This window comes from Amaranthus tricolor, chromosome 12, assembly GCF_026212465.1.
Source record: "Amaranthus tricolor cultivar Red isolate AtriRed21 chromosome 12, ASM2621246v1, whole genome shotgun sequence".
Taxonomy (NCBI): domain Eukaryota; kingdom Viridiplantae; phylum Streptophyta; class Magnoliopsida; order Caryophyllales; family Amaranthaceae; genus Amaranthus; species Amaranthus tricolor.
The window spans coordinates 13,362,800-13,387,611 of NC_080058.1; the positions used below are offsets into that span (position 1 = coordinate 13,362,800).

The 24,812-nt window shown below is 33.2% G+C and overlaps 1 protein-coding gene across 4 annotated transcripts; it reads left to right on the forward strand.

Moving 5' to 3' along the window:
- Window positions 1-202: 202 nt before the first annotated feature.
- Window positions 203-23,556, forward strand: LOC130828891 (uncharacterized). Of its 4 annotated transcripts, none has more exons than XM_057694922.1 (14): window positions 203-453; window positions 521-616; window positions 703-786; window positions 1,144-1,218; window positions 2,429-2,509; window positions 2,581-2,720; window positions 3,899-4,141; window positions 8,493-8,667; window positions 11,188-11,271; window positions 14,120-14,237; window positions 20,964-21,163; window positions 21,247-21,338; window positions 21,428-21,483; window positions 22,960-23,098. In XM_057694922.1, exons 1-12 carry the CDS (start codon window positions 241-243, stop codon window positions 21,304-21,306), a joined length of 1,569 nt encoding a protein of 522 aa, XP_057550905.1. In that variant the 5' UTR covers window positions 203-240; the 3' UTR covers window positions 21,307-21,338; window positions 21,428-21,483; window positions 22,960-23,098. The 4 variants fall into 4 exon arrangements, with proteins under 4 accessions (XP_057550905.1, XP_057550903.1, XP_057550901.1 ...); XM_057694920.1 differs by having other exon boundaries at window positions 21,434-21,483; XM_057694918.1 differs by lacking the exons at window positions 21,247-21,338; window positions 21,428-21,483 and adding an exon at window positions 23,303-23,556 and having other exon boundaries at window positions 22,960-23,218.
- Window positions 23,557-24,812: the final 1,256 nt, after the last annotated feature.

Sequence of the window (24,812 nt, forward strand, 5' to 3'; positions counted from 1 at the left end):
TGATGAATCGTAATGGAGTAAATTTCCCTTTTAAAATTATATTCTTCTTTTAAGTTTAATAGAAATGGAAAAAACAATTAAATTTTAATTGCTTTTGTGAATCTCTTTTACTTACATATGTGACCCATAATTTTAGGTGATCCCTTTAAGTTCTTAATATTTTTGCACAAGCAAATAAGATAATAGTTATGATCTTATGAATTGGTGGGAGTATTTGCTTTTGAATACTAGGAATTCTAAATGCTCCCGTGTCCTAGTGTTTTGATAACGAATGTTAAACCCAAGTCTCAAGTCTGGGGTGTACAGTGTACTATTGGTTTGATGAAAATGGAAAATAGAGGCAATTACTCGTGCAAAACTGCAGCTGAAACCCTTGAATGGATTAAAGCCATTGTTGACTTCCTCAAACCTTACAATTTCTTCTTCCATTCTAATGTCGTCAATTTTCTCAAGGTACCTTCTTACTATTATTACTACTATCATCATGCTAAACCACTCTCCTCACAATTTCTTTTCTTAGGATCGACTTTGGGAATTTGTCGACCAAGATTGGATTCATTGCTTGAAGTATGAGCCTGTTCAACATCTCCTTCAAATTCCTTCTGGAATTGTTCAGGTTTTTCTTATTCTTTTATCTTTTTGTTCGATGAATTGGTTAATGTCTGCTTCAAATTACTGTCATTCCTTTTTTATACATTGTAGGACCACTGGCCTGCTTCGCTTAAGGACTATGTACTCACAGCTAGATCACTCTCATTTCCACGGGAACAAGCAGATCTTGATAAGGTATTATCTCGATACTGTTACCACACAAATTTGATGTTGATTAAGTGAAGCTAATTCATTGAGTCTCCTGGACTAAATCGTATGTATGCACCTGCAAAATGTGCATATCTTTCAGCAGTAATGTGCTTAAGTTTTTGGCAACATTAAAAATTGGTTTACTTTAATATTAACAATTTTCAATCATATATTACTCTTTGTCCCTTTGATTTTGTCTCATTTTAATTTTATGTGTTAGAATGTTGAGGATAAGGGGTAAACTTAAAAGGATGGACTGTTAATTTGTTTAATTTTCTTGCTTGCATGCATTAATACGATAGCTTTCACCTTCTTTTAGGTTCTTTAACTTATGGTATGCAGGTAATCTCTGGCATGAGTGTAATCTCATTGAATAATGTCCTTTCACAAGGCATGAATCCGAAGAAAAAGCATGAAGTAAGTGATGGCTTTTACATCTTCTTTTGGTGATTATATTTTCTCCTTGACTTTTTTTATGTTTTGTCATTCAGTACCACTTGGTGCATTGTGTTCATTCGGAAATTTTTAATTAAGTGAGAAGTAGTAGACTAGTAGAGCATAATGTAACTAAATATCATTAGAGTTTCATGTTTTATGGTAAGGTTCTATATCTAATTATTGACTTTTTAGGTCAGCACTGGTCACTTCTGAACCTCTCTCTGTTTGCTTGGATAAAATCTTCTACTGTTGTATTGTGGTTATTGTCTTTATGTTTTAGATTCTTCCCCTTATCACCAGCAAGGCTAATATTCATATTTGTGTCCAAACTCGACGTTGGGGAATCTTAAATTATTTAAACCTGATCAATATAGCTTAGGAAGGACACAATTACATGAAAAAAAAACATATTAGATTGTCTATTTGTCATTGTTGTCTTGTTTCGTTTCTTTAAAGTAATGAATGGACTGATGCAACTAGCTAACTACAAAAAATTGTCACTATTAAAAGCAATTTTCGTTACGAATTTGAACTTTTTCATGCTTCTGAATATCTCCATGTTTGAGGGTTTCTTTTTCAAAAAGTTGAATCTATGTTGAAATTAACTTTATACTGGTTGTTCTTATAATACATTTTTTGGCCAAAATTGTTGTTGTTGCTTTTGAGTTTTGTATTAATCTCTTTGTTAACCAAGGGTAAGGTTGCATATAACAATCCCCTACTAGGTGTGAGCGCAATTAGGAGCCACTTAGTGGCAGAGAGGGTAAAGGAGCGTTGCTGTATTGGTCTTGTATGGAACTGATAAATTTTTGTAATCTATAATTGTCCTTATTTGGCCTGTCTACTCTACATATAGTTCAATGGTAGTAGAAGTTATTTTTGGTTCAATCTTATTCTACTTCCCATGTAATTGAGTCTATGCTTCATTATGCTTCGTAGTTGGTAAAACGTGTGGTATGCTTAGTTATAGTATGGCATCTAATGTGACTATTTGATGTCGCCATTTTGGAATTTGGAAAATGATTAAAGTTTCGTGTTAGGGCGTTGGGCAAATGTTGTGCATCATTGTGTATTGTGATGCATTCATTAAGCAATGAGTATCTGATCCAGGGTTTTGCTTCATTTCCCCTTTTTAACACCAAATCATATTTGTTATGCAAGCTACTAAGATGAATTCTGGGTTGTTTAGGTTGAAGTTTTGTCTTCGATTGTAAACGCTATAAGTAGATATATAGGAGCTCATACGGTGATTGATGTTGGTGCTGGTCAGGTACATAATCTTGTCCCATTTTTGTTCGATTCAAGATTGATCTACACTTCTTATTTGGTCATTTGTTACAGGGCTACCTTAGCTTGATACTTGCTTTTGAGTATCAACTACCTGTTGTTGCCATTGATGCTACTTCTCATCATGGTGATGTTACAAACATACGTGCAGAAAGAATCAAGAAACATTATGCAGCCAAGCATCGTAACTCTGGGTATAAGAAATGTTGCACTTTTGTTCTTTTGTTGGGATTTATTGACTCTTGACTATATATATTCAAGAGACTTGTCTTCGACCAAATTGGCTAACGTAGTCACATAGTGTAGTATCCATTTTCTAGCTAATACTTATATGATAATCCGTTGATTAATAAGTAACAGTGCAAAAATATGTTTCGATCATAGTAAGGGGCAGATCTAATGGGTAGTACGGGTAGGCAAGTGACAATACTTAAAAAATGAATACTGATAGTACTGTAATAGAAAGTAAAAGATGAACTTGGTTGATTTTATAAAGTAATCACCTTCCACATGAGGTGCCTGGGATCAAACCTTGTATTTAGCAAGAATTTGCATCCCATTTGTATTTTTTTAAGTTAAAAGTGACAACAAATTTCTTTATCTGGATTTGCCCATGGTCATAGCCGCGGGTCGCAAAACGGATTTCCCGGTTAATGATTGCAATGTCTATTTCAATCACGATTAACTCAAAAACCTTTACAATAGGAAGTGATGCGGAGGTGCGGCCTTGTTTTTGCATTATAACATTATCTCTTTTGGTTTTGATTGTGCATTTTAATATATCTTGTGAAACAATTGATAGTGATGTAATGCATCTGTAAAATTTCATGTGGGGTAGGGAAGGGAAGAGAGAATGTGAAAGAGTGAAATGTGTATTATAAATAAGTGAGTGTTGAGTGCTAGATAATAGGTTTAAAGGTGAAAAAATAGGGGTATATAAAAAATACATGTGTGCTTAAAAAGGAAAAAGAAATGGATCAAAACAGAAAGTTGGAGAGACAAAGAAATGAAGGGAGCATTCATGACGCGCATTCATGACTCATAATCCTATGCCATAAATTCAGATCTTTTTAATATACTATCTTCGTAAGCCTATGGCTCTAAAGATTTTTTCATAATGTGAATAAGCTGTCAATTATGTTAGAACCCAGAACTTAGGAGTGAAAGTATGGGAAAGAAATTCAACTTTTGTTGTCATCTTAACATGAATTTTGTGAAGGGGATTAGGTTAAGTATGTGAATATCATTTACCTAAGCACCAAACATTCTAATGCCACTATTTACAACTTAGTGTGAAAAGCCTTTGATTACCCTATTTCACATACTTTGAGTTGTTCTTTCTAGCAAACTAATACAATATTCTCTTATCTAGGTTAGCAAGGAGCCCCCCAAATATGCCTACAACTATTACATGTCATGTCATGTCCTCTTCCATGTTAAGAGACCTTGGTAATTACTACTGCGAGCGAAATGGGTTTGATAAAGAAAATCAAAATGGAACAGGCTCCAACGATAATTTTCATGCAAAATTTGAAGTCTCAGATCCACAATTTGAATCTTCACTAGTTCTTGCTGGTCTTCATGCTTGCGGTGATTTATCAGTGACTATGTTAAGGTAGGTTTGCATTAATCATGTATTTAGAGTTTTCATGGTATGGAATTTTTATTAATTTTTTTTTTCCGGATGTATTTTCTAGTTTTGGTTTTCCTGATAGGTTTGATTTTCCCATAATACTCTTTATATTGGTTGTGAACTTGAATGTTGTTTACAAACACACTAGCATTAACATTTTAGAAGTTAAGACTAAATCGGTAACATTTTGTTTTTTGATACTGATAGAGATCATGCCTTGTGATTTATAAGTTGGTTTTTAGTATATGTTTGGGAAACTTCGTGAATTACGTGTGCTTTTCTATTTGAAGTTGTATATGATATTTTTATTCAAGGGTCAATTGAAGTTTTTCTTCTTGTTATAAGAATACTGAATTAATTTGCCTCCCTAACCTGCCTAAAAAAGAAGCTACTGAGGGCCCTTTTGGTATAATATAAAATAAGGAAAAAAGTGAAAGGAAAGAAAACAAAAACCCCATGTTTTCAAGTTATTTGGTAGATTTTTTATTTTAAAATCGTAACTCTAGTTTAGTCTTTCTAGCATGTACAATTGTAGATCCACGACCACCATATCTCTCTCCCGTCAAATTTCTATTAATTTCCACCTAACACCATCAATAACCTCATCCTCCATATCGGTTCTTCACTTCATGTTTTAACAAACTCCCCTTGGTCGTTGCGAAGGAGACTTTGATGGTTGACTTTCATCGCAAATGCTATGTGTCTAGAGTCTTGGTCAATTTTGACCATTTATATAAAATGGTTTTTGAAAATGGTGTTTCCTTTTCTCTTTTTATTCCCTTTCAAATTTGATCAATAGTGGTGGAAGGTGAACATTTTGTGTTGTTTAGGCGATGTAGATTTAAGTGGTTTATTTCTTGAGGTGTTGTGCATGTTGTGTGGTATTGGATATATTGGTGGGGAAAGTTGCAGCCGATGGTATGGAGGTTAGTAAGATTGGTGTCACAATGATATTTGATGAAGAAAATGATGTGTGGTGGTTGGTTGTTAGGAATTGGGTTGTCATGGGGTGTACATTTGCAAACCCAAAGTTAGGGAATTCAACCCCCTGGTTGGACTAGGTGTTTTAAGTACACCTAGTGGAATTTTTTTTTTTTTTGATAACAAACACTACTAACGCTACTAATTGTCCCGAAAAAATAATATGAAAAAAAATAATTTGTTCTGTCTCTTTCTCTCTCTTTACCTTGTCCTTCTTAAAATGCCCATTTGTGCTTTCTCCTATATTTACTCACATATTCAACCAATCATATCACACATACCGTTGTAAACTTGTAATGGCCTTTAACTTCTTCCCTAACTTTAATAATCAAATGGACCTCAAATTAGAAGATGTTTTTCCATTTTGATACGCATCTCAAATCGTATTTGAACTTGTTCCAAACCATTTTTGAACGATTTTGTGGAGGCGATGTATGCTTAAAGTGTTCAGTTTCTCTGTTTAGGATACCACTAGCCTTTACAAGGATGCCTCATTAGAACTCGCGCCAATTCGCTTTCTCCATTGAACTTGAATGTTTTAGTTGGTGAGAAACATTTCGGTCGCTGAGGACCAATCATGGCTGTGTATTACAATGGATTTCAGTAGTTTAAGCCAACAAACAAGTGAATTGTACTAATGGTAGTAAAATAGGAAAAGTAGATTGTAATGTTGCGTAATTCTTGTTAATGTAAACATATTTTTTTTGCATTACTTGCAATCTTAAATAATTACGATAAACATGATAGATTTACAAACATTCGAGAGACTTGTGGCTTTGGAAATGAGTCATAACTCATTTAAAGGGTTTATTGATTTACTTATATCTTCTCCCCCCCTTTTTTAATTCTACTTACTAGCTCCCACTACCAACTTATTTCCCAATCTAACTTTTAAGTGGATAATTTCCATAATACCTCTCTATGCCACACATTTCACTTGCCTAGAATCCTTGGCCTTCTTTCACAATGGTGTGGAGTTAAGTAGTGGTGCTCTAAAACTGCGTTTGGAGAGAGGTGGTTTACGTTTCGTGTTGTCCTTCATCAAGCCCATAACCCCATAGTGCAAAATATTACCAACATCACTGTATTGTGGTTGTATTGTAATTGCTTTTGGGTTTACCGCGAACCGAGACAATCGTGAAATCATCTGCATTGATCGCAAAAGCATTTCACGACCATTACAACTATCGTAATTGAAATTTCATTTTGGCACTATGATTGAGCCGCTGTCCTTGGCCTGTTAGGTTTAATCTCATCTCCCCTTATAGCTTGTTTGAGGTTATGCTTGACTTTTTGAGCTTGTTCACTGTCCCGATCAATCGGATCTTGAATTTGAATTGTGTTCTTGCTTAGATCCTCCATGATCATCAAAAGATCATTATTTTGAGGATCTCAGCATTGCCATACCAGACTACCTCTAGATGTGCACCTGAACTTGCTCCCATACATGTTTTTAAAGCCACATCTAACAAGAGTTAAATTTTTGATCCTAACTATACTAGGAGTAGATGTTGATGAACTATCACATTGCACTCTTCCTTTTTATGACCGTCTTAAATTTGTCTCCATGAGCCTCAACTTGCTTCTTGACTCTTGGCGGCATTCACATATAGTTCAATTTTGGTTTTTTTTTTTGTATAAATGTCGTCTCTATTTCTATTGTTCATCTTCTCGTGCTACTATGCTACAATCAGACTACTCATGTCCCCCATCTGCTCCTATTTATGGCATGCCCGCTCCTCTTTCTTTACATACAGATAAAAAATCTTTACCAAACTGTCACAAAACAGTGATGCGAGCAATATTTTGCACAATGCATAACCTTCTCGTTCCTTGGCCCTTGCTAACAATAAGGCTAGTATGTTGTCCACAACAACCTGTTCAAAATAATATGGAAACTTTGAAATTTGGATGTTGCAAATGGTTTTCACAGGTAGCATTTTGAAAACAGATTTTGCATTACTAAATATGGAAGCAATAATTACCAACAATTTTAGCGGTTATGCTAGCTTCTTCATTGCCCATAAATACCGATTTTATGTGGATAAGGAAATTAGAAATGTTTTGGGAATTAGATCGAGAATTTTGGTATTTTATCACAACATTTAGGGAATAATTCGAACTTCTAAGCATCAGTTAAACTTAATGATGTAGGCTCTTCTTGCTTGCTCTCCGTAATTTTTTTTATTTCCTCCATTGTCTATAACATAGGAAAGAACTCACCCTACATGTCAAAAACTCTGTCAATACCTTTACTTCTACTTGTCAAAAACCATGTCAATACCTTCACCTCTACACAACCTCCCTAACTGTAGTTGTGACCCCCTCATTCAAATAAAATTGCGGTAAAAGTAGGATGTAAATATCGGAATGAGCGAAGATCACTTAGAGGAGAGAAAAGTGATCATCCACTTCACACCAAAGGAGAGAGAAGACTATGGTGGGGAAGTTAGTTTGATGTCTTGATGATGCTTCTATATGCATGTGAACAGAAAGAATGTTTACAATATCGTGGATTGTAAATCAACTGTACATATTTGAATGTGGTTGAAAATTGATGACATTGAGAATTTATTATAACAAAATTGGATGAGTCATTGGCAAATTTTTGCATTAATCTTTTCATTTTCGAATACTTATGTCATGAATTGGTAGGAAGGAGGTAATATAGGAATTTCATAATAAATAATATCTTGTAATTAGTTAGTTGGAGGGAATAAAATGTAGGGATAATTAGTATAAATAGAGGGGAAGGGGAGGGAATTAGTCATTGATTTGGATAATAGTTTTTAGAGGAGTGTTAGTAATATAATGTAGGGATAATTATTAATATAGGAATTTGGATAATAGTGTTACATTCCTCTAAAAACTATTATCCAAATCAATGACTAATTCCCTCCCCTTCCCCTCTATTTATACTAATTATCCTTGTATTTTATTTTCTCCAACCAACTAATTACAAGATATTATTTAGTACGAAATTACTATATTACCCCTTTCTACCAATTCATGACAAGTTGATGGATTTATCTTATTTTATTTTACATGTGAAGGTTGAGGTTTTCCATCCAACTTCTAGTCTCTAAAGTCAAGTCTCCCCACTGGCAATATATGTTTTAGGACTTTTGAATATGGTTAACTCTATTATTCTCTCAGCCCTCAGGTAGTTTTGGCTTAGTTTTTTGATCTTTGCTTATGTGTTACTACTAAAGGGTATTTGCAGAATGCAAGTGACATTTTTATAACCGGTGTGAAAATTTGGTCTACGGCTTCATATGCTTGTGTTTATGCTTGTGTTGTTAGTGTAACAGAAAGCATATGGAGCTCACTTAGAATTGTGTTACTTATATAGGGCATTTGCAAAATACAAGGAAGTAAAGGCAGTTGTTAGCATTGGTTGCTGTTACAACTTACTCTCTGAAAATGGATGTGAAAATGTTGATTCCAATTGCGGTTTTCCTGTGAGCAAGGAGGTCGAAATCATGGGTGTTTCACTTGGTAAAAACGCACGTGATCTTGCTTGTCAGGTATGTTTTGGGTTCTTTCTTCCTTCCATTTTTTGTGAAATCAGGTGAAAGTGGTATTTTAGAGAAAGAACATTTGGAGTTTTAGTTCAAGTCTTTTAGGGTTACCTTTTTCTTTAGTGGATTTTTCCATAGGATATCGTTTGTCAAGAAAACCTAAGAATTTTTGGGTAGGTGTAAGATTTCTTTGACTAATTTTTTTTCGCTTTTACTTGCAAATATCAATTATTTAGGGCGTTATTTCGCCATCTTTTTCGTTGCGTAACCATCCTTTTGACTTCTTTACCCTTGGTGCATCTCTTTAAATAAACTCTCTCAACTTATTCAATCAATTATTTGATCTCAAGATACTTAAACATAATTATAAATTAATGTTAAATGTCGTTTGGTTGATTTTGTTTTGATAAAAAAATATATAAGAAAAATAATTAGGGGTGAAAGTTTGGTTTTTGGTTTGGATTCGATACAAATCCAAATCAAATTGAATAAAATTCAATTTTGATATTTTCAGTCCAAATCCAAATCATAATATTTATAATCCAAATTGAACCGAATCGAATAGATCGAATTGCACCGATTTGTATTAATTTGCACCTAAAATCAAATTTGCATGTATTGTTTCAAACTTATTCTTTCTAAGGCTCCTAAAAAGATAATAATTTTAGAGTTTTTAATTTGAACAAGTAAAAAACTTTTAACAAAAATCTAAAAATAAGGGCAAAAATTCAAACAACTCAAATGGAAGATATAGCATGCTTTTAACATTTCGATTTTTTCCGTTTTTCGGTTTTGTTGGACTCTAGACCGAGTCCAAACCGAACACCGAATTATAATAAAAATTCAGTCCAAACCAAACCAAATTTGAAATATAGTCAAACCAAAGTACTTATTCGATTTGGTTTGGTTCGGTGTTCGGTTTTTCACCAAATTACTTACACCCCTAGTTGCGGTTATCTTACTTCTAAATATCGACCTAAACCATAAAATATTGCTTGAAAGTTCCAAAAGCATGAGTTTTTACACCTTTACGATGCGAGGAATACTAGTTTGATAAATTTGAAAACCTTTAAGATGTGGTCGATGCAATACGATGCAAATATTAGTAGTTTAGTGCAATTAAAACGTATTTTTAGATGTTCTATGCAAGTGTAATTTTTAATCATATTACATCTATGTTTTAGAATTGTTTTATAAACTTTTGAGCAAAAAAGTGCACCTCACCTACAAAAAACTCTTTGGCGCCTTAGGAGGCGCTTTTTAAAACTAAGGCTTCTGAATTACTTTGCTGCATCAAGAAAGTGAATCTAAATTCAATTTTACCGACTTTCATGGTTAAAAGTTCACAAGTTCAATGTATATAAAAAAATCTTAGTGTGGCAACAAACATGAATAATCAAAAGAGATAATTGGGAAAACATATTGTTTAGGGGGTTGATTCAATCTTTTTCTCATTCCTTCGCCGAGTTAAAAAATTCATAGTGGTTAAACTATTGTGGTATGCCGTGGACTCGCTCTTAGATTATCTCTTTGTTAGTTAATACACTACATTTAAAACCTAGTTAACCACATTTTTGTTTTGTCAATGCAAGCGATTGACTCATACAAGTAACAAGTGGCCTAAAAACAATCACAACTCATGAAGTAGAAACATTGAGTAATCATCAAGTACTTAATTCTTCACTCTTACTCATAAGCTTACCCCATATCAATAGTTTTCCACTAGCTATTCCACTGGAATGAAAAATTTGTCCATTTACAATTCTTTTGGTTGTTCTCAACGTGACTAAGAAGTTTTGCATGCTTGTTAATTCTTCTAGTGAGTATAGATAGCAATCATAGTATGTTTGTTGTCTGATCATAGTTGGAGGAAATGCAAATGTAGTGAAATCTCAGTTATCCTTTTCTCAAACATTTATTTTAACTTTACTATTTTACACTAAAACCTAATACAATACTATTTTCCATTATCACCTAATATTGCACCTCCTAATGATAATTGATGGGAATAAATTCTATAAATAAAGATATTTGGAGTTGTACAGTACAAACTTCACACATAACCCTTTTTTTTTGATATTCGGGTAACGCTCTAGAATCTCATACAGGCAAGCTAAATTAGACTAAAATTGAATTACTAGACTATATCAGGTAGACAAGTACCAAATGATGTGCCATCAGAGGATGTTCTACGATCAGAAGATTAGTTTTAAGAAACTTTTAAGACATGATTCTCTATTCTTCAAGTGTTGCTTACAATATCAATTCAAAAATTTGTTCAGTGGTTGCTCATTCAAATTTATCTGTTTTTGTGATGCTTTGAGAATATTGCAATTGTCTCTGTAGCTTTGTTAGCTTGCTTAAGTTGGATTCGATCATTCGACAATTTGAAAGTTGGTTACTGTCTATTGTTATAACTATAATTTTGTGAAAGAAAATAGTCTTTGCTGTTGCCTCTAAGATATTAGCAGTTTGGATCATAACATTTATAGTATTGTTGTAATGGTGTTTCTCTCACATCTATAGAGTGCCGAACGATGGCAAGCTCTAGAGACAGATGCTGGCATTCAAAATTTTGATTTGCATGGGTTTCGTGCTGCCTTTCAGATGGTATGTCGTGCACATCACTTCTAGGTTTTTGGTAATTTTTTAATTCAATGTCGCTGCTTTCCATTTCCCTGTTCTTGGGTGTGTGCATTTGATGTGTACAGGGTTTGCTTTATGGCTGTTGCTTTCTATTTTAAAGTCCAAACTAATGTGTAGTTCTTGGGTGTGTGCATTTGATGTGTACAGGGTTTGCTTTATGGCTGTTGCTTTCTATTTTAAAGTCCAAACTAATGTTACACAAAACGAAAATTGAACGAATACGAGAAACAGAAACGGAAACGAGAAACATTAGTTTAAAATTTTAGATACATAGGAAACAAAATCATACATTCTATTAATTTTACTGTATAATAGCAAAAAAGAAGTTTGATCGTGAGCATGTCATATGTCTTTTTTTCATTGGTTAGTATTAATGGAATTTGATTGATTTGCATTTTTTACACTTACCATATTTACAAATTTATATTTTCGAAAAAACTCATACATTAATGGATGCAATAAATCACAATTATTCTAATTACATAGTTGTATATAAATGCACTGTCTAAAAAATTATAATGAGAAATATATGATGTACCGTGTAGAACATTGTATATTGTCTGATTCTGGAATTACATTGCGTAGAAAATTATACTATGGAATAAATAACATTTATTCCAGTGTAATTAGAATTACACAATTTAGAAATTTATACTACAAAATTACACTGTGTATAAAATTATACAGCAATTTAGGAAATTACTTGAAGTACATAATAGACCCTTTTTCCATCAATTGTTATTTAAAACTAAAATGACATAAAATTCAATTAATTGATCATTAAAATCAGTCATTTATATTGTTAAACTACCATAATTACAATTTTGAATTTTAGGAAAAATGTGAAGTATGGTTTGCAATCTAAAATTTCATTAAAATATTAACGTATTTAAAAATTCGTGCATTGCATGAGTTTCTATCTTAGTTTGATATAAGTGAAATACATCATCTATTTATTAAATAAGAATTGTTAGGCCTAAACTAAGAAAAGTAAAAGAAAGAAAAAAAAAATCAAAAGCTCATTTAAAATTTAGTAGTAAATTAAAATGACAATAGACACCTCATACTTAAGTAAAAAATAGGAACATTAGTAAATAATACTCTTAACTATTGCTCATTGATTATAGATAGCCCCAACTATTATTTAACTTTGCAACCACCAAGTATTGGGAAACTTAACGTTGAACACTAGGCACATTATTTTCATCTGACTGTTTTGAGGGTATTTTGAGTCAATGATCAATTGTTGGGGGTATATAAGGTTAAGTATCCATAGGCTTAGGGTATACAAGGTTAAATAATAGTTGGGGGGGGGGGGGGGTGGGGGGGTATTTTAAGTCAATGGACAGTAGTTGAGAGTATTATTTACAAATTTTTCTAAAACACACTATTTAAAAATAAATAATAAAAAGACTTACATTTATTACTAGTAGTAGTTACAATTTACAAAGTAGAACAACAAGTAAAAAAAAGGGTTAGTAGATAAAATATTAAATATTAGTAGTATTGCGACATTTCACAATGTTTCTTCCTTTCTCTTTCATCACACTTTCCCTTTTTTCCTCTTTAATTTCCCCTTTCTTTGTAAAAGCTTGATCTTTCAAAATGATAATAGTATTTCAAAAAATTAGGTATGTTTTCTTCCCTTTTTTGCCTTCCCGTCCTTCTTTCTTTCTCTGCTTCTGTCTTCGGCAAAACGGAACGCCACCATTGGAGTCCAAGATTGCATTCCTATACCGATTCAGTACAAACAATTCAGAATGAAAACCGAAGGGGCGTTTCACATATCGTATTTCAATGGTCCAAACTAGCAAATATATTTACTTAGGGGAAACGAGGCTTATCTGTGACCTTTTTTTCCTGACTGGAATGTAGGTAAAGCCAATTTTACCTGAAAGAAAATACAATACAGTACGGGGAATGGATTTGGAAACACAAATTCAAAATGTAAATCTCTATATTTGGGGAATAAATTTTTTGGTGGCATTATTTTGTGACTTTTGTTAATATATAGCATTATTTAGGGAAAACATTCGTCTTTTGGACGATGGATCCGAGGTGCTCGAACTATTCACATGATTGTAAGTTATAGCTCAAATCCCTTAATTCGAGATGAAATATATATACAATTTAATTCTTAGTGCTTTTGCATCTATACTATGAGCTTTGCCAATTGCAATGGTGCAATAAGTTCTCTCTTTTTATACGAGTTACATGTCCGATTGACTGAAAAAATCAAAGAAAAATTATACTTGACAATGAGATTTTAGCATAAATAACTAATTAAGTCTAATTGCAAATATTTCTTTGTGATAATCGATAGTTGTCATGGAAGAGGGTAGAGCCAGGCCTAACATCAAATATGTCTATTCTAGAAAGAGGAATAAAACAGTTATAAAGGAGTAGTGCTGAAATTCAATACATCGTATTTAGATTTTCTGTTAAAGAGAATCTTTTCTATTGTTAGGATGAGCTGTACTTAGGGCTGGGGCATTCTAGAATACAAGACGTATGCTATATATTCACAAGGGGGGGAAAGATTTCTTTTCATGCTTGTAGTACATTTGGGAGTGTAGAGTACACTTAGGGAGTTACTGAGTCACTCAAAGAACTCAGGGGGGCACACTGCTCTCTATGCCTAATACAAGCATTCTGTCTACTTATTTTCTTTTTCTTCTTCTGTGTGCTGAATATCTCTGTTAATTCTTCTTGTTCTTCATAAATTCTGACATACTTCAAGCGATCTGTAGAGCCACCCTAACAATGGCATTTAGCATGTCATAGTTTTCTAATAATCATTCTAATTTTGCAGGTCCTTAGTCGATACTATCCAGAGATTCTTTTGATGAATCCCTCAATTGGACGTCAAGGGAAAGTGTTGCGTCGCCAACAAAAGAAAAGTGGTTTTCAATCTTCAAACTCTAAAGAAAGTAAGTAATTGTAATATTATGGATTGCAACCTAATTCATATTGGGACGTGATCTAAGCAAGACCAGCATGGCTTTTACACCAATCACTGCATTTTTTAATTGTGCATTGCTACTGTGTCAACATTCTTTGTTATTCATTTGCATTAAATAGTTGATTTGTCATATACAATGTGGGATATGGCAAAACATATTGGTTTAGGCAGTTGTAAATGTTACATCTTTGACCTTGAGCGTATGTAGTTTTTTCGTATAACAACTTATTTTTGAAAGACACTATAATGTTAAAATCCGCAAGGGACATGCTATGTTGGAAAATCACAATGAATGCTGTGGGTGGATCTTGAGATTGGAATGATATTTTGAGTTATATACTTATATCCGCTGTCAGTCAAAAAGATATTGGAGCCATTGTGGCGGGCTTGGATGGTGGCGCACTGCTTTAGTGCTTTAGTATCAATAGGAGCATTGTCGGAGACCTGTGCAAATCTTGAAGTGTTGAAGGAGGTACTATCTAGCAATTCAGACTGGTGATTTGTGATTCCGTTTATGAGCCATAGTTAGCCTTTGTAGAAGTTGTTTTAATTAGATTTTTTTGACAAGGGTCTAATTAGGTTATATTTGATCACAAAAAAAATATGTAACTTCTTTTGTATTTGATTATAAAAGATTTTTAAAGGCTGGAGGGTGCCTAAAAATACACAAGGGAACAAAGGAATATTCATTCAGATAAGGTGTAATCATTGGCAGTTTTCTGTCATTCGAAAGTAGATTCAATACAATCATTCTTTATCTCTATTCTAATCTATTTCTATTTCTGCTCAATTATGATCTATTACAGTCAATTGATTGCCTTATTCTTCTCTTTTATTCTTATGTTTATCTTTCTTGTTGGACCCTGTCTTGCCTTTTTCATTCTATCATGCTCTTGTCTACTTCTAAATGTACTACCTTAATCTGCAAAGTGCACATTACATACAACCATTAGTTTAAGTACAAGTCACTCAATCATAGGCTTAGCCCATTCTCTTTTAATTAGCCTTGTGATATATACCATTCCGATTTTAACTAGTCCAGCTACCAAAACATGTTTACCGAAACAGATTTGATCATATATTTATCTTTCCCCTTCCAACCAGATCTAAATTCAATCATACTGTAGATAAAGCAACTAGAGAAGTGTCGTGTTTGTCTGAAAAGAGCTACATCACCATCATGAGAATGGTTTGTTTTCCCGTTGTGATGGTGAGATTTGATCACAAAGGAATTGAGCTGGAGGTGGATGTGGTAGTGATCATCGGGAAATGCAAAAAAGATTTCTGTACTTTATTGGAATGAATCTAGAGGGTGATTTACAGGGAAAAAGGTGGTGCTAATGGTTGATCTAGGCAATAATTTCATTTGAACTTCCACTATCCACTAGCTTGGGTTTCCAATATTTTTGTCCAAAAATTTTGAGGTCACCTTAGGGACAATTTATGTTGCATCAAGTATGGTGTGGACATTTGAGAGGATTTTTTTCCCCTTTAACACATGTATTATCCCGAATGATGCGATTCTAGGATTAAGGAGCTACAGTCTATGGGTTAATAGATTTCTAATTTCACTCAAGGTCATGATGAAAATGCACATTTGGCATGCTGAAGTTGTTTATTTGGGCCATGTGTATGCTTAAGATGAAGCAAACATGGGCTGGTAGTTGATAGAGAAAGGTACTAGCTAACATTGAATGGCTGATGTCTAAAATGTCTAAAAATCTGAGGAAGCTTTGCAGATTCTTGGACTCCATGCAGTGGCGGCTATAGACTTCATATAAGTTGGTGTCAAAAAACAGTTAAAGTCAAAGTTAACTTCAAAGTCAATATTAAATAACAAAAAGTTGCAATACAATAAATTCATTACGCTTTTGACAACTTAGCAATAATGTATGATTTAATTATTTGTATTAAATTATTAAACCAAATATGAAAAATACTAGTCTCTACCCTCCCAAAACCATTTTATTAATAAATATTGAAAGGAAAGATAGTAAATGTACTACATGTTTCAATAAGCCATTAAAAAACACTAAGAAAGATAAAAAAAGGCACTAAATATAAAGCACTCAGAAAGTTTAAGCTATCAAAAGCTACTAACCTACTCCACTAAAAGCACTCTCTAAGTCTTACTTTTCTAAAATGTCACTGATATACTCCAACCCAGTATACATTACCATCGCTACACAGGAATGAGTGTAATTCTTCATAAAGAAGATGATAAAAGAAGACCACAGATTTGGATTGATAATTTAAAAATTCAGTCTATTGTATGAATTTTATTTCTTAGATAGTTTAGATCTTGAAGGGGTCAATAATGTAAGATCTTCAAAGGGATGCGAAGTCTTATTCTCAATTTCTTGTGAAAAATTTTGTAATTTGGCATGATTTTGATTATTAGTAACGATAGCCGATAGGTATAATACAAAAAAATAACTTAATACTTCAGTGTTACCTTAAAATTAGCCTTCTTTAAAATTAGATGTTGCGACTCTGTCTCTAATGAGAAGTGTAAACTCCAATATAAGAAAAACCCTAATTCTCATTTCTATTTATTTTCAAATTTTTTTCCCAATTGTTAATAGATACTTTTTGATATACTTTTGTTAGCAATTACTTTTACACCTATAATTTTAGGCTAAATTAATTATTTTAATATATTTTAAAATTAATGTCAGTTAAAATACTTTCACCAAGTTTTGATAATTTTGTTTAATTTCTTAATACACCGCTATCTTTTACTTTTATAAATAATAAATAATTTAGAAAATTTTAGAACGTATGATTTATTTAAAATCTAAGTGGGGTAAATTGACCACACCCTTATACCTTTCTTTGCCCCTAACTCCACAATAATTCAAGTTTACAACTATTCAAGGATTTCGCAGTCTTTGACTTCACCAAAAATCTGGTACAAATTCTTAGACTCCAAGTTTACAACTTGATATTCAAGGAATTTGGGGTGTTTTACTTGGCCATTGAAATAAACAGGTTTTGGTGGGTGGTCTGTCGATATTAGATTTTTTATAGATTTCACAAAGGAATTCATTGTAGAGACACAAGCCTAATTTCATGGCATGGGAGAATAGAGGTCACCTCATTGCATTTTGTAACAAAGCTTCTTGGACTACCAGCTAGACCATAGTTCTTTTATGAGACTGAGCTAATGGCCATTGTAATGGGAATACTCAAGTTTGCAGGATTATGAGGTTAAGGTATAGGAGTTAAGTCCTCGTTACTGATATGGGGTTTTAATTCTTTAGTCCAATATCAGTGGTAAGGGAGTACACTGATGTAGGATTCATAAGTGAAACAAACTCTTCTTCCCATAAAATAGCTTTTGGAGTGTGCATTTTATAATAGTAGATAACGTTATCTTCATTAGCTTAGTGAAGAGCCCATGCGGGCTTAGAAGTTAAACTTGACACGCAAAGTGAGATGGGTGATTGAAAAACCAGATTAGTTCCTTCCCTCATTTTTCCAATCCTGCGTGTAGAAGTTAGCTCAAGACTTGATTCAAATTGGTGGGTGAGTGATTCTGGGCAAGTTTGAGAAAGGATGTGACGAATTATGCGAAAGAACTATTTTGTGTGTCAACAAAACGTTCCTTAAATCTCATGGGTTGATACAAAGTTGATGGTGGTGGGTGGTGGTTGATCGTTAAGGAATTATGATCACTGCATCAGGCGAAATCCCTCTTTCTAGCCTTGAATTAGTGACAAGTGTATAAGTGAAAAAGAACTTTGTTTTTATGATTTCTCGGCTTCGTGTGACCTGAAGTGCAATACTTTTATTGGAAAAGGGATTATTTTGGAAACTTTAGCATTGCTTCATCGCTAACTTGCACAAGGTGGCTTGCTTGGGAAGAATAATACTGTAGGTCTACACATCACTTTTCCACACAAATGACCCCATTCAAGGAATTGTATAAGAGATTCTTTATTGTTTCTGTTGGGTGAATTAGGAGCAAAGCGTTTGATAGCTTAAAAGCTGAAATGCAAGAGCATAATGCTATTCATGCAATACTAGACGCATTGAGGTTTAATTTTTTCAGAGCTCAACATTAGTTTGTTTGCTATGCCAGGGGAAGTGAGTGTTTTGTGTGCACCATATTATATGGGAGATTGTTAGTACATGAGAGTTTGTAGATCAAGGAGATGTGCCTAATGGCAAGGAAATGAAAAAGATTTGGATTCTTAAAGAGAAAATCTATAAGGGCTCAAATTAGTTAATTTATTTTGAGTAGGATTAGATTTTTTGTCTTAGGTTAGTGAGGAAAGATTTTGCTACAAGGTTTTTACTTTTCATGTTTTTAATTTAATCAAATAGGATTAATTTAATTTTTTAGTCCATTCTATTAGGATTTAAATTTGTTTTAAGAGTTTAATTATACTATATTTCAATGGTAGTATAGTGCAAAATATTGGCCTCATCATTGCATCACAACCATATTGTAAATGTTTTTAAGGTCATTGTGAGTGTGATATAGGTTGCGACTATGTCATGGACTGGTTTGGCCATGAGATGAAATTACTAGATTGAACAGAAAATGTATATGAATGTAATGAATTGTTTGAAAATGTAAATGTATATGGAAAGATTGAATGTAAACAACGAATGATTACAAAAGATAGTATACAACCATTCGAGAGGCTTGTTCTCTCCCAATGAGTGTAAAACTCCTCTTAAAACTATTACTTGAATGAATGCCTGATTCCCCTCCCTTCCTCTCTATTTAGACTAATTATGTGTACATTTTATTCCCCCAACTTAACAAACTGCTAAGTATTATTATTACTAATTCCTATATTACCCCTTCTCAGCCCTTCATGACAGACTACTGCACAATGATCCACATTAGCACCAAAAGTGGTATTGCACTGCGACTATATCTGAGAATCTCTCTCTGTGAATGATTGTTTGGTCCTTGGTTTTGATGGTCAAATCGATCCTTAAGCGTAGATGCTTGTTATTTAACGTGGATTGATAGAGTTTTCAATTTGAGAGTTGTGAGGTATTCCTTCTCTACAATCAAGCCTTTTGGTGTTTGTGAGCTATTCACCTCATTCAAAGCTTAACATTATAGCTGGATATATTTGAACTAGAGGTGCTCTGAAATCTGACAAAGTTCTTGGAATTAGTTGACGACTTGAATTCATATCTTACATTGTTTTCCCTTTGTTAGTTCAATAAATGGCGGATGAAATAGATATTATCAAAGCCGAATACACTGTTACTGGGATCGATGGTTTGCCAAGCGAACCTCAATCCGACTCGTGAGATCCCAATCGTGGGTCATTGGCGACCTGGATCGCTATATTGATCGATCCGAAAACCCTTAGTGTAATTGAAAAAATGAAAAAAAAATGACATGGAATACAGTAAAATAGAGAAGATGAAGCAGGATAAGAAGAGAGAAAAAAAACATTATCTTTTCTTTTATCTTGAAAGATGTAGAAAAAATCAAATAAATTACCACTTTTTCTTGGAAAGATGTCGACATTTGTTACTACTTTATTACTCCTTGCTCTTTTACATTTATTACTCCTACTCCTGTTCTTTTTAATTTTCTCTCTTTTATTTTTTTCTTTCTCTTTTACATGTATTACTCTTTTCTTTTTAACTTACTCATATTAGTATTTAGTACTTTATTATCCTTTCTTATTCATTTTCCTTTTTCTAAATTACATTTTCTCTTTTTCTTATTTTCAAAAGCTTCTTTTTTTATTTAATTCTATTTTTTCTTTATTCTCCTTTTATTTTTATTCTAAATATAAGTACATACTTAATAAGGTAATCGACCCAAAATTGTACCTCGATCCTTAATATGTCGTACTAGGATCTAAATTCTTGACGCAAAATTGCTTCGATCCCACCTCAATAATAAAATATGGTGAATTATGTTCCCGATCCCATTCCGCGACCCAGATTGTTCCGCAATCCTAGTGGCCAAATATACATTGCTGTTTGTGTGTGTGTGTGTGTGTGTTTGAGATGAATAGAGAATGTGGGCTTGGAGAAAAAATTATTCAGAAAAACGTTACCTGATGCCTGATTGGTTGTAGTAGGTCTAAGGAGTGTGATTTCCACTCGAAGTAGAGCTAGCTTGATCATCAAACCAGTATCATTCTCTCCTCTATCTTTTTGCCTAGCTTCTTCTCCTTGTCTCCTATATTTTGCATTTTTTCTATATCTAGTTCTTAGAAATTATCAATCTATTACGTTGGCCACAGGCAGACACAATTCTCCATTTCATATAAAGATTCTCAAAATAAATGATGATGTTAAGTGTCTGACACATGCATAAAGTATTTTATTATAATCTTTTATGAACAAGAATTGAGGACCATGTCATATGAATTGTCCTAGAAGTGACATTTAATCTTTATAAATCTTTGTTAAAGGTTGGCTCTTTCCCACTTCAAGTCATTATCGTAGCGATGGTGGTGATCTTAGTATCTTAGTGGTGACTAATTATTTGCGATTTTCATTAAAAATGAGGGAGAGGTGAAATAGACACGGCTTCAGCATCCAAGTTGAAAAGTTTAGCTTTATTATAAGCTTAACAGAAAGTCATATATCTGCATTTCTCGTGGCCGTTGTATTCTGTAGTTAGAAATCTGCACTTGCAATTTTTTGGCACATGATTTTAAGATTCTGAAGTCTGAACTGATGCCGTTTGTGCTTGGTGCAGACGTGGTATCCAAAACAATTGTGGAAATACATTCTTCAAGTGATGGAAATCATTGCAGTCCTGATGACAGAAATGAGAATATGGCCGACAATTATATGCTCTTTCAGAAATTTAGCGACTCAGGTCTCTGCCATCTTGGTCTAGACCCTCTGCAGCATATGGACTTGCATGGACTTTGGACCGAATGTCAGCCTTATTTCGTATGTCTCTTGCTGTCTAGATTTGTTCCTTTCAACCCCATCCATGTTTCTTTCGACGTTGAATTTTTTGTCTGTTTCATAAGATGCCTGCTGATCTGTTGGATTTACTTCGACGACGATTCGAAATATATGTTGAAATCTAAAGAGGGGAAAGAGAGAAGGATGCATTGGTTCCGTGAGCTTCTTCTTTCTCATATACAAGATCTACCTTTTCCAATCTCTTATTGTTCTATTTTTTATTCTTAATCTCAACTTTCATTTAAGCTGTAGGAATGAAAACTGAAGAGTAACAATCGATGGTGAGCTTTTCTACTGTATAGGTAATGAATAGTCTTTAGTCCATAGGAAGTGAAGTTTTTAATTCTTGTGAGACACTGAAAAAGGTTGGTAGGAGGGCTTCACTATAAAACAAGGTGTGGGGTCATGATATATAAGTTTCACTTAAAATAATCCCTAGTCCAAGTGGCCTGTTATGTTGAAATACGGGGAGTATTTATAGCTGACCATAATCAATTTTCAAAGTTAGTGATGTCATCCTACTTCTAATCAAAATTTAGGCAATGTGGATTCTTCCTCACAAGCCTTGATCCCTAAAAAACATTTTTTTCAGTATAGATTTTTGATGAAAAATATCATGTTTGTCACCTAGTTGAGCTTTTGCCTTGTCAAAATTTTTTTATCGCTGGCAACAGGCAACAGCTGGTGGTTTAGTTGTAAGTTGTTGGACTGAGACTTATATTATCATTTAGTCATTTTGGATCATACTAATTAATATATATGTAAATTTCATCATGAGCAGAACTCAAACATGAAAAAAGATGGACTACTCTTGTTTCTTTATGTTTTTGTTAGTTATTCCAAGATTTTTTTTCTTTATATTGAAGTTGTCTGGTTGTGACAAATAAGAATACACATAGCCTGTGGTTCTTATTTTGCAAAGACCTTGGCTTTAAGTTGGTTTGGCTTTTCGAGGACTTGTATACCCCAGATATATAATCAAATGCTTCTTAATCAATACAGTTCAATAGGTGTGGAAGGGTCCTGGAAGAGCCAAATTAATATATTTATTGAAAGGGTAATGTGAAGTGTACCCCAATTATTTCTTTGTAGCAGAGGTACATTTGGCATGCATATGGGATTATAATGAAAAGGACTATTAGTGCATAAGGTTAGAGATATAGAGAGGATATGTGGCGGCAAGGCTGCATCTGATGTATAAGGGATGTTTACAGTGAAAATGGGGTAAAGGTGGTACATACATATCAAATATAATCCAGATAGTGCTGGGAACCTGTAAATCCTGTTATTATCCTAATGCTATTAGTTGAGTTTGGTGGCGTTATCTTTTTATTTTGATGAACAAACTATCTCAATGCTTTTTTTTTTTGAGAACCTGTGTGAAGAGTTTGAGAACCTGTTTTTTTTTTTTTTTTTTTTTTTTTTTAATTTCTTGAACTATATTCTGTTTTATTTTGATGATTAAGATTTTCCATGTAGCTAAAATACCCTAAATAACAGCTTGGAATTGAAAAGAGGTGTCCTCTCCCCCTTGAAGGAGTTTTCTAGGAAAGAGAGCATTAGGTGCAGTTGTGTAGAGTTGGGCATTCAGGTCATGCCCATACGTAGTTACCATGTAGACGGGTAGCTCATTTTGTGTTGGTCGAATCATGTTCGTATTGGGTCGATTTAGAGCCAGTTGACCACCTTTAATACTTGTACTGTACATTTGAAAGTAATATATGTAATTGCCACACTAATGCATTACACCAGATATTTGATTGTGTGAATTCTTCTAGGGGCTTATTGGTCCATACTGGTCTCTACGAGCTGCTCTAGGACCAGTTTTGGAAACTCTGCTACTACTGGATAGATTGCTATTCCTACAGCAACAAGATAGCGTGGAAGTTGTTATGTTGCCTATTTTTGATCCTGTAGTGTCACCAAGGAATTTGGCAATAATTGCGATGAAGAAGTTAACGTAGGACAAATAGTATAAAATCATAGACACTCATCGCCCACTGGTGTGCCACGCCCATCCCTTGCTTACTTGGACAGGTGACATTTGGTAGTCTGAATTAAATTCATTGAAAATCTTTGGTATATGAAAGAGAAAAGTAATGCTTTGCTTTGTATAAACAGGGCATATATTATGAAGGAAATTGGAGCACCTATGCTTAGGTCTTTGCTTCTCTTTGCCAGACCAAGATTAAAGAAATGATCATATCAAAAGTCAATTTGTTCATTTTTTTTTATGTTTAACATCAATTTGTTTGTAAATCTTCAATACTGAAATGACAATGGCAATGTATGCTTTTTGTTTTAGTTAAATTTTCTTTGGTTGGTTATGTTAATTAAGTCTTCATTGCAATAAATAAAAAAGTTTTGGTGAGTGGGATGTGATGCTTAAGGCTCGACAAAGTTTGGTTTTTTTTTTTTTTTTTTTTTTTTTTTTTTTTTTTTAATTTTATTTTTGTGTAAAAAGTGAAATGGTTTTTCAATTTGTTGTTTTATACTCCCTCTATCTCATTGTAATGCAAGAGCGATTATTATTGGAAAATTTGTGTTTTAAGCTATATATTACTACAGCCATGTTTATTTATAAGATGATTTTCTTAACTTTACTAATAAGCAGTGCAACCAATCAAGTTAAGGCTTGAATATAATAATAATACACAAATTTTTGTACGGAGAGACTATCTCTAATTGAATTAGTCCATTATATATATTTTTTAAAATATTATAAATAAGCATTAATAATGATATAAGTAGACATTTAAGATATTAAAAATAGGCATTAGGGATACGGTAAGTAAGTATTAAGAATAATATAACTAGGCATTAAGCATACAATAAGTAGACATTAATCTTTAATGGGCTGGGTTTAAGATACGTCTCTTAAAGAAACGGTCTCTCAAGAGACTAGCTGATAATAATAATACTCCTTCTGTTTTTCTTGTTCTTCTTGTTTATTTTTTACATAGTTTTCTAAGTAAATTTTGAGCCTTAATATTTCTAAATACACATTATAAAAAATTATAAAAAATATATAATAAATAATATACTTTAAGATGAATCTAACGAGATGTCATACGGATGTATTTTATCATCTATATATCTCTTAAAAGTCTTAATCAAATTTCTTGTTCTTAAATAAAATATTTTAAATGGGAAGAACATTAGAAAACAGAGGAAATAATAATAATAATAATAATAATAATAATAATAATAGTAATAACTGGAAATCGAATGGAACTAGATTTGGAATGGAGCCTTAAATTAATTCCAAAACGCATTGTTGATGGTAATTTTCGGCGTTGGTGTTGTGATTAGGAGATTTTGGCGTTTAGAGCGGCGGCGGGTGGATGTAGGTTATTTTCGATGGCTGATAATTCTAGGGCTCGGGTTTCTCTAGAATTTTTAATCCATTAGGGAAAATTTGAAACAAATAAGCAAAATATTATAAAAAAAAAATCAAATCATAGCCAACTTTTGAAAATAATTTCCAAAGTAAATATTTTTTTCCCAGACTTGAGGTTTGGGTATGTTCGCACTTGAACAGCGAACAAAGGAAGAAGATTAAAAAAAAAGGGTCTGTTCGCTGTTACTAACAGCGAACAAAGTTTTGACCTTGTTTGACCAGGTCTACTTT